General features: G+C 41.4%; 2 protein-coding genes across 2 annotated transcripts; one reads left to right on the forward strand and one right to left on the reverse strand.

Moving 5' to 3' along the window:
* Positions 1 to 355: 355 nt before the first annotated feature.
* Positions 356 to 4,654, reverse strand: zic5 (zic family member 5 (odd-paired homolog, Drosophila)). Its single transcript, XM_010790654.1, has 2 exons — positions 3,410 to 4,654; positions 356 to 2,093 (listed from the first exon to the last, which is right to left on the reverse strand). Exons 1-2 carry the CDS (start codon positions 4,452 to 4,454, stop codon positions 1,657 to 1,659), a joined length of 1,482 nt encoding a protein of 493 aa, XP_010788956.1. The 5' UTR covers positions 4,455 to 4,654; the 3' UTR covers positions 356 to 1,656.
* Positions 4,655 to 9,155: 4,501 nt separating this feature from the next.
* zic2a (zic family member 2 (odd-paired homolog, Drosophila), a) lies at positions 9,156 to 13,048 on the forward strand. Its single transcript, XM_010790656.1, has 3 exons — positions 9,156 to 10,573; positions 11,701 to 11,864; positions 12,043 to 13,048. The coding sequence occupies exons 1-3, from the start codon at positions 9,601 to 9,603 to the stop codon at positions 12,241 to 12,243; spliced, it is 1,338 nt and encodes a 445-aa protein (XP_010788958.1). The 5' UTR covers positions 9,156 to 9,600; the 3' UTR covers positions 12,244 to 13,048.
* The last annotated feature ends 252 nt before the right edge of the window (positions 13,049 to 13,300 follow it).

A 13,300-nucleotide genomic window follows, 5' to 3' on the forward strand; every position in this document is an offset into this window, starting at 1 on the left:
GGGGCTATAAGTTTTCCCATTAGCTCAGTGATTAGTTTATACCAGCCTCCTTGGCCCGTGAGATAGCAGTGAATATTTTATAGAAATGTCTGGAAAGGAAATGAGCTCTTCTACTTGTTCATTCCAGGTGAGAAAGACATTATTGTTTTGTTGACTCTTAAATATATTTCATATTAAAAGGGTCAATATTGACAGTAATTGCAAAGCTTCCTGAAATACATTTAAAAAAAGTAACACTCTCACAGTCACCAATGTAATAACAATTCCATAATAACACAAAGTGATTTACTATTTTCTCAAACTCTTATTAATCAAAGACACTCATTGAATATAATAATTGACACTTGTTAATAACTTTCTGTATATGTCCTGTTTTTTATTATTATTTTTAGCATGAAATTTTATATTGTAAATTTAATTTTGAACACCAAGGATCTGCACACTCATAGCTGATTCATCTCCATTTTTTTTATCCATCATGTCCAACGGCACCATGCACCTCAGAGAGAAAGACAGATCACTACAAAAGGCATGCGAGAAAGGGACTTTTCACATTACACAGCCTATTCAAGTAAATGTTTCTTCTTTTACAGAACACAATTTAAAAAATAAGAAAGTGAACAGAAAGTTAACATTTAAAAAAAAAACATCAGCAGGGCACTATGCATCACCAAAACTGATATTATTATTCTTTGGTGTTCCTGTAATTCCAACATTGATACCAGCAAATAAATTACGATGTACAAAACAACATTTTTTTGTAATTAAAACTACACAACATTCACAAGCATCAGTACAATTACATATATACAAATCCTACAGGGTCAAAGCCTGTCAGTGTAGACATTTAGGGTCTCGAGGGACTCACTCTTTAACGAGCATAACACTTGTGTATTTTGCATAAAATATAGTCTTAAATAGTTCTTAAATATTACAAAATTCCATCCAAACACATGTATTGTAGAAATCTGAAAAGATAAATGAGAACCCTTAAGACATTCAGATGTTTGCTTCCTCTTTTCTTTTTTTTTCTTATTGGTTTATCAAAGTTTGTACCACAACTTAAAGAAATCACACATTATTTATAAAAAATCTTCTTCTTCTACTAGATTCTGTCCGTTAACATTTGTTGCTATTTGAGGGGTTAAAGGTAGTACCATTTGTTTCCCTTAAATGTCTGGAATATGACAGTGATTGATAGCAGGTGAGTTATTAAACTGCAAGGGGTGATGGGAGGTCACATGAAATATGTCATCTCTGCAAACCAGTTGAGTCTTAAGCCATGCAGTTAATTAAACCCTGCATATTGCTCTTGTACAAAGCTTATTCATTTTGAAAATGCCCTATTCAGATTTTTTTTTGTCCTTTTAAATTAGATTTCAGTTCTAATGATAGTGTGTGATGATTTGTTTTGACAGATTTGATCTACATTTTTAAGAAAGGTCAGGGGTCACATCAATTTCATTCTTGTTTATGTAGTAAGGCCTGCATTGCCTCCAAGATAATAATGAGTTATCTTTGTTGAGCACACTTGTTTAATAATACTACAGTGAAAATAGCTGATCAATGTCCCAAGCGCCCAGGCCAGCATGGTTCTACACACCTTTTAACGGGTCAACTAGATGGCAATTTGACAGTCAAGTTGTAAACAGGGCATCAGAGCATTGTCCTTGGGTCTGAGTGTCTGAAAGAGTCCTCCTCTGAATCTGACGTTGGCACATCGCTGGAGGGGGTGTGGAGGTGGTTGGGTCCCCCGCTCCCCTGGCACACGTACCACTCGTTGAGGTTGGTGACCTGAGGGGAGAGGTTCGCCGAGCGGTTCCTGTGCGGCTCGGAGTTTGGAGAAAGAGAGTCTCCGAGAGGGTTTGTGGAGGAAATGTAGGGGACGTTGGTCGAAGGGGGCGGTGGGGACTTGCAGTGCACCTTCATGTGCTTCCGCAGAGAGCTTGGATGTGTGTAGGACTTGTCACAGCCTCGGACTTTGCAGTAGTAAGGCTTGTCGCTGGTGTGGACGTGAGAGTGCTTCTTCCGGTCGCTGCTGTTGGCGAATTTTCTGTCACAGCCTTCAAACTCGCACTTGAAAGGTTTCTCTCCTGGAAGAAATGAGAAACAGATGCAGTCAGTGTCGTGTGCAAAGAATGTTGATGCCCTTAAAAAACTGTCATGAAAAAGTCTCCCTGAGGGGTGTTTACATGTTTTACACACATCACAAGCTTAGAGCTGTTAATTAATTCAATCTCAGCATACCACCTTAAAAAATACACCACGAGGGAAACGTTTCCATGTTTGCTCTGTTTTGCAGCTTTTTTATTTTTTTTTACTAGGGCTTCATTTTCAGAGCTTTTTCACTAAACATCTCCCACAGCCACTTGTCCAAAGCGTTTTCCTGTTTGAACACGTGTAACATGCCTTTAGGCCTTCTGGCTGTATGTGTGTATGTGGAAAGAGAGGGGGCACTCTGGAGACCACCGGCAGCCGTTTATGTACCGTGGTGGACTCAGGTTATAACTCATTTTACACACTCACTCGCCAACATACACACTGACTTTGTTAGATGGAGAACATACATATAAGAAAATAGGCTGCACCCTGCTGTGTGCATTCCATATCCATATGTAAAATATTGTGGGAAGGATGGTTGCATGAGTTAAACGGATAAGCAATAAGAAACAGTAACTTGGACTTTCCTTACGTACATTTTTTATATTACCTGTTTATTCCCCTGGGGATTTTGCATCATTCAGTAAGGTGTAGAGGCCTGTGCTAGCGACATCTATTAAAGCCAATGACCATTCAAACAGTTCTCAAAAAAGAAGGCATACAAATGAGATTTTTACTTTGTGGGAAGTTAGCCTGCTCAGACTCCCTGTCTTGCCTCACTCTGCAACTCTGAGACGCCGTTGTTTTGGTAGGACAAATTTTCTTTTTCTACAGACTGTAATGCATAGTTGTAGACTATAGCTTCCCCTCGCTTGGTTTAACAGTTAACCAAATCTTGAAACTAATACATATGGCACATGGTATGATTGCGTGCACCGTACACGATATTTAAGATAAGCTTTGGCGTAAACGTCCTGCGCCTGACTATAATTACATATGCGCGTGTTGTTGCGCTGTCCTGCATGTACGTAAGCACGTTTTACAAATCATATGCCCTTATCATCTCACGCCTACAGCAGTCGTCTCAGCGAGTACAAAACTTTACATTTAAGAAAGGCAATGTAACACGTTTAACACTGTGCGAATGCGTCACTGAGTACAACTTTTTTTGCTCGCTTGCGTGCGCAATTACGCACGGTCGCACTCTATTTAGGATGTGAAAAACAACACGAGGTCTCTTCGGATAGATTATAATGCTCTACGATCAAGTGATATTTTTTCAAACTTCACAATTACAAGCACTACTGACCTGTGTGAGTCCTCTTGTGAATCTTTAAATTCTCCGATCGAGCGAACACTTTTCCACAGCCCGGGAAAGGACACGGGAAGGGCTTTTCTCCCGTGTGAACTCGGATATGATTGATCAGTTTGTACTTCGCTTTGAAAGCTTTTCCTTCCCGTGGACATTCCTCCCAAAAACAGACGTGGGAGCTCTGCTCCGGTCCCCCGACATGCTCCACCGTGACGTGGTTGACCAGCTCGTGCATGGTGCTGTAAGTTTTAGAGCAGGGCTTTTTTTGACTTTGCTCCTGGTCAATCCATTTGCAGATTAGCTCTTGCTTTATGGGCTGCCGCATGTATCTTAAAAACGCCCCCGCCGCTCCGTGAGGAGCTGAAGCGATGTTCACATTGAGGTTCATGGAGTTGTAGCTGTGGAGAGAAGAGGGTCCATAGTGATCTGGCCTGTGCCCGAAGTGCTCTGGCCTGCCGTAGATGTCCCCCGGTATACCCAGGCGCATCTGCCCATTGAGGGCATGGTGGTGATGGGCACCTGGGGACCCTTGGTCGTGAAGTCCAGTAAAAAGTGAATGGGCCCCACTTTCTGCGTGCCCATAAGCACCTGTTGGAGAGATGAACATGCCATGGTGATGAGGGGAGGAGGCGGAACTATGCTGGTCGCCAAGTGCATGCATAGCAGAGGCTGAGAGTTCTCTCCTGAGGATGAAGTCCCTGCTGCTTGAGTAGCCTGAGTGGGGGTGAGCCACGGGGAAACCAACAGTGGTCTGAGCAGAAGTGAAAGATGCCGCGGTCTGGGCTTCGTGATGGCTCTGAATGTGTTGAGATGGGCTAAGTTTGAGAGCATTTGTCTGTGCCATGTGCTCTGGTCCAAATGGAGTGAGTGCCACTCCGGGGTCGTTGCCCAGCTCCCCAGGGTGGAGGTGGGCATGGTGGGAGAGAGGGTGATGCCCCCCTAGCCCCGGGAAGCCTGTCATATTCTGATGAGGATGGGGTTGAGTCGCTGCCAAATCCGCTAATCTTATCGCCGGATTCCTCTTGTTTAAAGGGGGTTCCATAACTACACTGACAAGTCCATCCGCACTCACCGCAATTGTTTTCACCCCACCACGCTCTCTAAAACATTAGAAAAATATGTATATAAGGGGTCTATAAGTTCTTTTGTCCGGCTTCTAACTCTGCTTGCTCCTTTTCCCACTCTGTCCTCAAGCGATTGGCAGAACATACAACAGTTGGAGGACACAGTGGGGAATACAGTTTAGAAATGGCACTGCGGGTATTGGACGGATTTTGGTGACTGGCAGTTAGGAGAACGAAGCGATTGGCTGTCGTTCAGCGCAGGGGCTCAGCAGGGTTCCGCCCCCTCACTCTCTTTATCGCTGTTGACTCCAAAAAGTTGTACTCACAAAGTTACCAGCAGATCTGTTTGTGCGGCTTTCTGTTTACTGCTGCTGGCGCATGTGGATGACCGAAATGTCAGTTTATATGGCCAATGCAGCCCAGTTTATCTTTGGTGAACTGTCTTGCTATTGATTTCAGGTCGCCATTGAAAAAAGAACACGCTGCTGGTGGATGTATGTTTGAATGTAAGTGAGTAAAGGATGTGGCCAGTTTTTAGATGCGTAATTCACGGCAGTATAGTGAGTAAAGAGGCAAACAGTGATGGGGCGAAGTGTATTTCTTTGGCACGCTTGGTTCAGCATGTATTTATTATCAAGAAGGATTAAAAAAACAACAACAGCATGATTTCTTAGGAAAATATATTAAGTAAGGAGCGCACCTTTGGAAAGTCATTGCGATGCGTAATTATACAAACTTTATTTTACTGAAGACTAAAATACCATAAAATTATGAGATAAATTAAAGAAATATTCATATTAACAGAGTTTAGTTTCGTTTGCTGTTCTGTTTATCCTACCCTTCACTCTAAATTATGATGTAAATGTATATTTTTTTCACAAGTTGACCGAAATAATATGACTTCTACATTTAAATTAGGTTTAAATTGAATTTTGGGGTGATGTAGGCTGTCACACCAATCATCCTGAAAACGTATTAAAAAAAACTATAACAATTTCCTATGTTCTTTTTCATTGTATAATTGTTCATAATGCCTCAATACAATTATAATACAATAATTACGTTGGCCCAACAATATTTACAAGTCAAGGATGCCTTAACTAGTTACTTCTAAACATCTAACAGTAAACTAAGACAAGGGGATCACAGCGTAGCCTACTATTTTATTTCAGTGCATTTTTTTGACAGGACCTGCAAAGTGTGTAATGTGCTGTCATTCTCAGCACCCGGGATAAGCGTTATTTACCATCATTTTGTAAGGGTTATTATTGTAGTTGAAAGACATCTGTTAAACTGCATTAGAGCTCACTATGACGGATCTTGCCATTTGATTAGTCCCTGATGACAGCAGGACGTGTATCTGTCATTCATATGTCTTCATTCACACACCTTTCCGATCGATGTGTGATACTCAAACTACAAATCATCAAAGTTTTTCTAACTTGAAAATAAGTTAAAAATATAACATTTTAAATATAAAAATGAAAACCACATTTTCCCACTCATCCATAATTGATTTCCAGAGGGAAGGGTTTACATGTTATGGCCCTGTTGCACGTGCTTCTCTGTTGAAACTGATTTATGATATTGACAATCTGCAAATGAAACACGAGTGGAGGTTTTATGTCATAACTTCAGCAATTGATCAATACCTTTTTGTAGTTTTGCAAAAATATTTTTTAAAATGTTATCAATTTACAGTCAGTCATATTTGTTTCATTGGTTTTTACTGTTAGTAGTTGTACCTGCTCCTTTGATAAGGGCTTCATTTTTTATTGTATGTGCACAATCTATCTTAATCTATTTTACAATTATTTGTCATACCTATTTTTCTTTCATTGTAATTCAAAAGTCACTAAACAACCTCCCATGGACACATGTGTGTATGGTTGTTTCGGGGATTTAGTTAGCCAGCTCCAATGGGAGCTTCTGGGAAATCATAAACCACAGAAGAGCAGTGGGTGTACTGTTTATGATTTGTTTAAGGGCTCCTATTTCATACACATTAAATTAAACGACACATTAGAAGAACATAATCCACACAAAATTAACAACAATAATTACAATTTTGCTGATGAAGTAGTAACACAAGTTAACCTCCCTTGTGCTTAACCGTGACAATTTGTGAATATCACGCATGTGCAATTTTGGGAATGCACCTCTTGGTCACAGTGTGCTGCAGACATTTCATCATTCATATTATTCTGCCATGTCAAATAAATTGATCTATAAAATGCATATTTTTGTATAATCAGAATGAGGAAAGCCTGGGTTTTTACTTTTTTTAAGGAATAGGCTATTTAAAAAAAAAATAGATTTATAGTTTCCATATAGCTGTCGATGCCTCATATGAGTGGGACCTCTTAAAGCTCTCTCTCTCTGCCTCCCTCTCTTTTTCTCTCTCCGTTTAAAACAAAGACGCTTTGTCATAAACAGGGTTATTTTACCAAAGGGAGTCAAGAGGGCAACATATGTGGTTTTAACGGTTCATAGGTCAAACATCCATGAAACACAAGGTCACGGAAGCCACACAAGTAACCTTCCAGTGTGTCAACATATTGATATTGTCAGATAACAGGCAGAAGAAATACGCCTTTGGCCCCCATTATGACACGCAGGCACAGTGCCCGTATGTGATCAAGACTTGTGACTTTATTGATCTTTGCGTAATACTTAGCCTACAATTTAAAGCTGTAACTTCAGATCACCTTCTAAAACATGTCATCTTATATTTTAAATCTATGGGCTACTGCTGGTCCTTAAACCTGTTGAAATACTGGTCTTTGGGGGATTTTCAATAGGCTAGACCCCCTTTCTTCTCCAAGCAGAAGGGTAAACCCGCAGCCCTGTGCCTCTCTAACTGATAGATTTCCCCCCCCCCCCCCCCCCCCCCCCTTCGCTTTCTCCCTATCTGGGGAATGTTTTGTGGTTTTCCTGAGAAATAAAGAACTTCTTATAGGGGTCGGCAGACGTGACTTTGAACTTGGATCAGCTCCTGCGTTTCCTGTGGTGCGGGTTGAAATAGACTTGGAAGAATGGCACACAACGCTCAGCCTGTCCCACTCCGAGCTATGAGACTCACAAATTCAAAAAAGTTTTTAAACGCTTCCCTCACATTCTCCATTAATTGTCGCCTAGAGCACCGGAGAGCTGAGGCAGACTGAGATTGAGTTGTGTAATGGAACGGGAGAACTTGTGGGATTTTGATTTGGTGGAAATGTAAGTAAACTTCCTTTGACTTGTGAATGTGAATGAGCAGCTGTGGTTCTTCGCCTGTATATCCCCAACTAAACACAGATTCAGGGATTGCTTGTGAGGAAAATTGCCAGTAAAAGAAGCCAATCCTTCCATCTGTGCGTTATATTTTGACTGTTTGTAAACCAAAAGGGAAATATCATTAGGAAAACAATATGGTTCACAATTGCATCCTAATTCAATATAGCGTAAATTGTATTGCTCAAACTTTATTATTGGGCGTTCAGGAAAGGCTCGACCTTACATGTCACTAATGGTTAACTTGGATCTAAGCGCAGTTCACCACCATAACATGTATTTTAATTGCTGTGGTGAATGTGAGAACCACCGAGGAAAAAGAACCAGCGACATATGGAACCAACAACAACATGCATAGTGGTTGCCAGTATGAGCGCTGGGGCACCGCTAAAGGCCCAGCTGTGGTTCTACAACCAGTGAAAAACCACTGGACTCCATATGCAGCCACACATGCTTTTTCAGCTGCGGAGAATTAAGCGGCGAGATATTCGTCAGAATAAATGATTCTGCAGGAACTTTATCACATCAACAGATTACTAAGATATTAAGATATATCACCATTTTAAATGTTATTGTGGTCTAGCAGTTTATTATAATTTGGTCGGATACTTTTTTAAGGGGGAGGGAAGCTTGGGGGGGGGGTTGGTGCAGTAGCCTACATTCAGTGCATTTAAACAAGATATAATGCTCTGCATTAGTAGGCTGCATTATGTATTTGTTTGTTTTTTTGCCATCAGTTAATGCAGCTTTTGCAGTTCAATCAAATAGTGAAGTATTTCAATCAATGCATGATGCTTTATAAAGGTGCCTGAACATCACCTTTTTACACTCTTACCTTTTCTGCAGTCATACGGGCATGCGTTGCCTATAAACATTTACGCTATTTGTGTAATTTTAGATGTCATGACGATAAATTAATACCCCTATACTAGGCTATATTACACGGCTCTGTGTAAACTGAAATAGGAGCGTGATACATTTCCTTTTACTTACCAAAAAAAGATAGTGCCAGAGCTGTTGCTTTTATTTAGATTAAGTAAATAACCATGAACCACAAACCATCTGACTTACTTTTTCCCCGATCTGAATATTTGTACATCCAATCTTTTTATTTCTCAGCAAATGTCACAATCGTATCTATTTATTTATGATAGGACTTGCTTCCAAGGAATATAAACAACATGTCTCTCCCCTCTCTCTCGTCGTGATCCTTTCGCTTGTATATACCCCCAAACCTTCTCCTAAAAGTAGGCGGTAATTATTAGTGGAAAATGGCGTTGCGCTATTAAGTCGCCAAATCGCTACCTACCATTGGAGGGCCACCTGGGATTGATGAGGCGCCGTGGCCAATGAGACTGCGAGGAATGAATGAACGGGCTCCAGTTAAAGGGGGCGGAAGAAGAGGTAGAGCCAGTCCACGGAGAAACAGGGACCCTCCGCGATAAACACAGGCGAGCCAGAGAAATAAATACACACCCAATCGGAACAGCGTTTTTTGAGATGCTCCACACCGAGGACACCTAGTAAGATAATTATTTAATTCTTCGAGTGCATTTTATCGCAGCCAACTGCCGCAGTCAAGAGAAGAGGACTCAAGGAAACTCTTCATTTCGTTGAATTTTGGATTTTTGCAGCACAAGTTAAGTAGAAGTAAATTCAGTGTTCGTTAAGCCGAGCTGTTTTTTTTTCTCATGAGCGGAGCAGCGTTTTGAATCACATCTGATATGGTGTTTCTAAGGTTGGAACTTGAATCGTTGCCTGCCAGCATTTGATTTTGTTCTTAAACTTATTCGCTGTAGCCGTGTGCTGATTTAAACAAACAGACTAAAACAAAATACGCTAACTGAAATCATGTTACTGGATGCTGGTCACCAGTTCCCCGGACTGGGAGTGGGGTCATTTGCCAGGCATCACTCAGCGAGCGAGATGCAGGAAAGAGACTTGAGTTTGTCACAAAATAGCTTCGTAGACTCCGCACACATGGGTGCGTTTAAGCTGAACCATGATCTCTCCCCGGGACAGAGCTCTGCCTTCTCCACACAGGCGCCCGGCTACCCTGCTGCGGCTATCGGGGCTCATGCCGCCCATGTCACGTCGTATGCAAGCTCTCCATTCAACTCAACCAGGGACTTTCTCTTTCGTAGTCGTGGCTTCGGAGAATCCTCTCCGGCGAGCAGCCAACACACTATTTTTGGCCCCTCGGCGGGATCCCTCCATCACTCCCATACAGACACTCAAGGCCACATTCTGTTCCCCGGCATCCACGAACAGCACGGGTCCCACGGATCCCCTAATGTCCTGAACGGGCAGATGAGACTCGGACTACCCGGGGAAGTTTTTGGACGCTCCGACCAGTACCACCAGGTCTCCAGCCCGAGGACCGACCATTACTCGGCAGCCCAGCTCCACAATCAGTACGGCTCCATGAATATGAACATGGGGATGAACATGGCAGCCCACCACCACCCCGGTGCCTTTTTCCGTTACATGAGGCAACAGTGTATCAAGCAGGAGCTCATCTGCAAGTGGATCGACCCCGAGCAGCTCAGCAACCCGAAGAAGGGTTGCAACAAAACTTTTAGCACCATGCACGAGTTGGTCACGCACGTCTCAGTGGAGCATGTCGGGGGACCGGAGCAGACAACCCACGTCTGTTTCTGGGAGGAATGCGCCCGGGAGAGCAAACCGTTCAAGGCGAAATACAAACTGGTGAACCACATTCGGGTGCACACCGGGGAGAAGCCTTTTCCATGCCCCTTCCCCGGCTGTGGAAAGGTCTTCGCACGGTCAGAAAACTTGAAGATCCACAAGAGAACACATACAGGTAATTATCAAAACATTGACGTTGTTTTTATTGATTTAATTCAAATAATAAGATCGGTTTTGTTGCTGGGAGTAAGCCGGCATGTGCATTTATTTCGCTGGTGTAAACATGTGCCTTGCCAAGCGCAAACACGAATTAAGATCTAATTATCAGTGGCTATTTTCGGCTGCTAAAGTCGATAGTATTCGTATAAACAGTCAAAGTAGATTTAGGACCACATCCGGGAGAGTGAGAAAATTAGTTTGGATAGTATACAATAATAATGCTTTGTTTTACTGCTATATTAGGCATTTTAACAATTCTTTAGAATGTAAAACATTTACCAAACGTGTACAAAACTGTTTAATCGGGCTTGTCCACGTTTTACTGTTTGGGGTAAACTTAAAATGGGTCAAAGGGGGAAGTGGGAGCGCGTTGCGTGCATCGTAAAGCAGACAGGGTGGTGTAGTAAATCCTATCAATTGATTTCATGTGGGTAGTGCGCTTTTACCGCTCATATTTTCCCACTTTTTCCTTTAGATTTGGCCTTAGATAAATTATTCACACCGCATGTCTAATCGATTTGAAATTCCTGTTTGTTTAGAAGTTGTGTGTTATGGCGTTGGTTTAGTCGAGGACAGCAGTATAGGCCTACTGTTTAAGCGTGAGGAATGTCTTTTGTTTTATCATGTGTCCCTTTTGATAAGTAGCTAAGGTGCTAGACAGGGCCATTACCAGCCTTTCACATTTTGACTTATTTTCTTGGAAATTTTATTATGGTGTCTTGCCATGAAATTGGTCAGGTGCTAATTAGATTTTTATTGTCTCCCAGCAAATGGTACGCCTTCTGTAGGCCTACTGAGGACGGCCTTATCCCTCTCTCCCACCCCCTCCAAATCACTATGCGCATTATTTATGAACTCCCCCTCTCGTTTTAAGATAAGCCTTCAACTTTGAATACAACAATCAGGATCCTGCTATGCGTTGTTTTAAAAGTGTAATTGATTGCTGTGATTCAAGAGCATATCGCTATAAACTACAACTTTTGCATTTATATATTACGAATCCAGTGAACTGCACAACTGCTAGCCCGAGGCATTTCTCTGTGCAAAAATATCTGAATACATTTATTCCTTTTTTTTCTGCAGGAGAGAAGCCGTTCCAGTGTGAGTTTGAGGGCTGCGACAGAAGGTTTGCAAACAGCAGCGACCGAAAGAAACACATGCACGTTCACACGTCGGACAAGCCATATCTCTGCAAAATGTGTGACAAGTCCTACACACATCCCAGCTCTCTACGAAAACACATGAAGGTAAATACATCGTGTCAATAAATGTGTGTGCTCATTATTAATGTGTGTGTCAGGCCTTTGTCATGTTGTTTTTTTAATGTACACTTGTGATTATTGCATTTTAAATTGTACAGTCAGTCTCATCTAAATTCAAATGCTTTTTTTGATGCTAATATTTATCTCTCTTATTTTCCTCCAGGTGCATGAAGCCTCCCCACCACCACCACCATCAGACTCATCACCAGCAGCCAGCTCTGGTTATGAATCCTCCACACCTCCAGGCCTGGTATCTCCCACCACCGAGACCCAAAGCAACACCACTATGTCCCCAGCCTCAGCTGTGCACCACAACACCAGCCACAATGGCCTATCCTCCAATTTCAGTGAATGGTATGTTTAGGACTAAGCTGAAATGAAGCAACACACACTAATTTCACAGCACTGGACCTTTCAGCAGGAGATTGTGCATACAAGAGGCACACAAACATTTGTTTATTTGATTATTTTTGATCTGCCAGGGAAGATGACGATTATCAACAGAGGAAAATATGTATAATAGTCGAGGTGTATTTCATATTGTAAATAATTACTGAAAGCCCACTTTCCCATTGGTTGTGATAGTTTGTCCGTCTTTGGTGTATAGATGTTCCTTCAATGGTAGCTATTTCTCTAACTGGACTTTTAGTGCACATATTACGAAGAAATTGTACTATAATGTTGAATATTGTGATCCCAAGGCAAATTGATTGTACTATACTAAACATCTATAAACTGGAAAGAGTGCCAAAGTTAACATTTAACTCGAACAGACCACAATATTATGCTTGTGAATGTATACTTTAGTTTGCTGGGCTTAACTTGTGATGTTTTGTGCTTTGCAAGTTTGAATTGTGAAATACTATCTGGAAGATTGTGAGGAAAATAAACGTTGTGCCGTTCGATTTTCTGTAACTACACCCTTCCTTTTGTAAATATCAACTGCCATATTTATCCATTTGTAATTAAATTATGGTATTTACTTGCTACAGATGAAACAGTATTTATAAAGAATGTTTCTTTACTATAAATATGTACAATTGTGAGCTAAACATGGGCAGTTGTTTCGTTATGTGCTTTTGTTCAAAGTTTTAAGAGGTGTTTTCTTCCTAATCGTGATAAGAATTTTACTGCATACAAATATAATAAAAGGTGTTGCAAGTGCTAAATATTTTTCTTTCATTTTTAATGCTTTCTGTTTTGATGGCTGCTGGTGCAGCTTAGTGAGTAGCATCTTTATCGGGAAAAAAGATGTTGTCTGTTTTGGAAGTAACCATGGCACTTTATTAAGTTTATTAATTATAACTTATAGCCATTAGCTCTTGGACAATTCTTAATTTCACAATATTTGTCCTCAGGCTACAGGACATAGGCTAAACCTCAGGCTTTGCAAAGCCTGCTCAGGCCCTAACAATGGTGCT

This window comes from Notothenia coriiceps, unplaced genomic scaffold (assembly GCF_000735185.1).
Source record: "Notothenia coriiceps isolate Sejong01 unplaced genomic scaffold, NC01 NC01_scaffold00034474, whole genome shotgun sequence".
In the NCBI taxonomy this organism is placed as follows: Eukaryota; Metazoa; Chordata; class Actinopteri; order Perciformes; family Nototheniidae; genus Notothenia; species Notothenia coriiceps.

Excerpts from the sequence above, each read along its gene's own strand:
- zic5 (XM_010790654.1), bottom strand. The coding sequence starts at position 4,454 with ATGGAACCCCCTTTAAACAAGAGGAATCCGGCGATAAGATTAGCGGAT. Across the intron at positions 2,094-3,409 it reads TCACAAGAGGACTCACACAG|GAGAGAAACCTTTCAAGTGC; the intron begins GTCAGTAGTGCT and ends CATTTCTTCCAG.
- zic2a (XM_010790656.1), top strand. The coding sequence starts at position 9,601 with ATGTTACTGGATGCTGGTCACCAGTTCCCCGGACTGGGAGTGGGGTCA. Across the intron at positions 10,574-11,700 it reads CCACAAGAGAACACATACAG|GAGAGAAGCCGTTCCAGTGT; the intron begins GTAATTATCAAA and ends TTTTTTCTGCAG. Across the intron at positions 11,865-12,042 it reads CTCTACGAAAACACATGAAG|GTGCATGAAGCCTCCCCACC; the intron begins GTAAATACATCG and ends ATTTTCCTCCAG.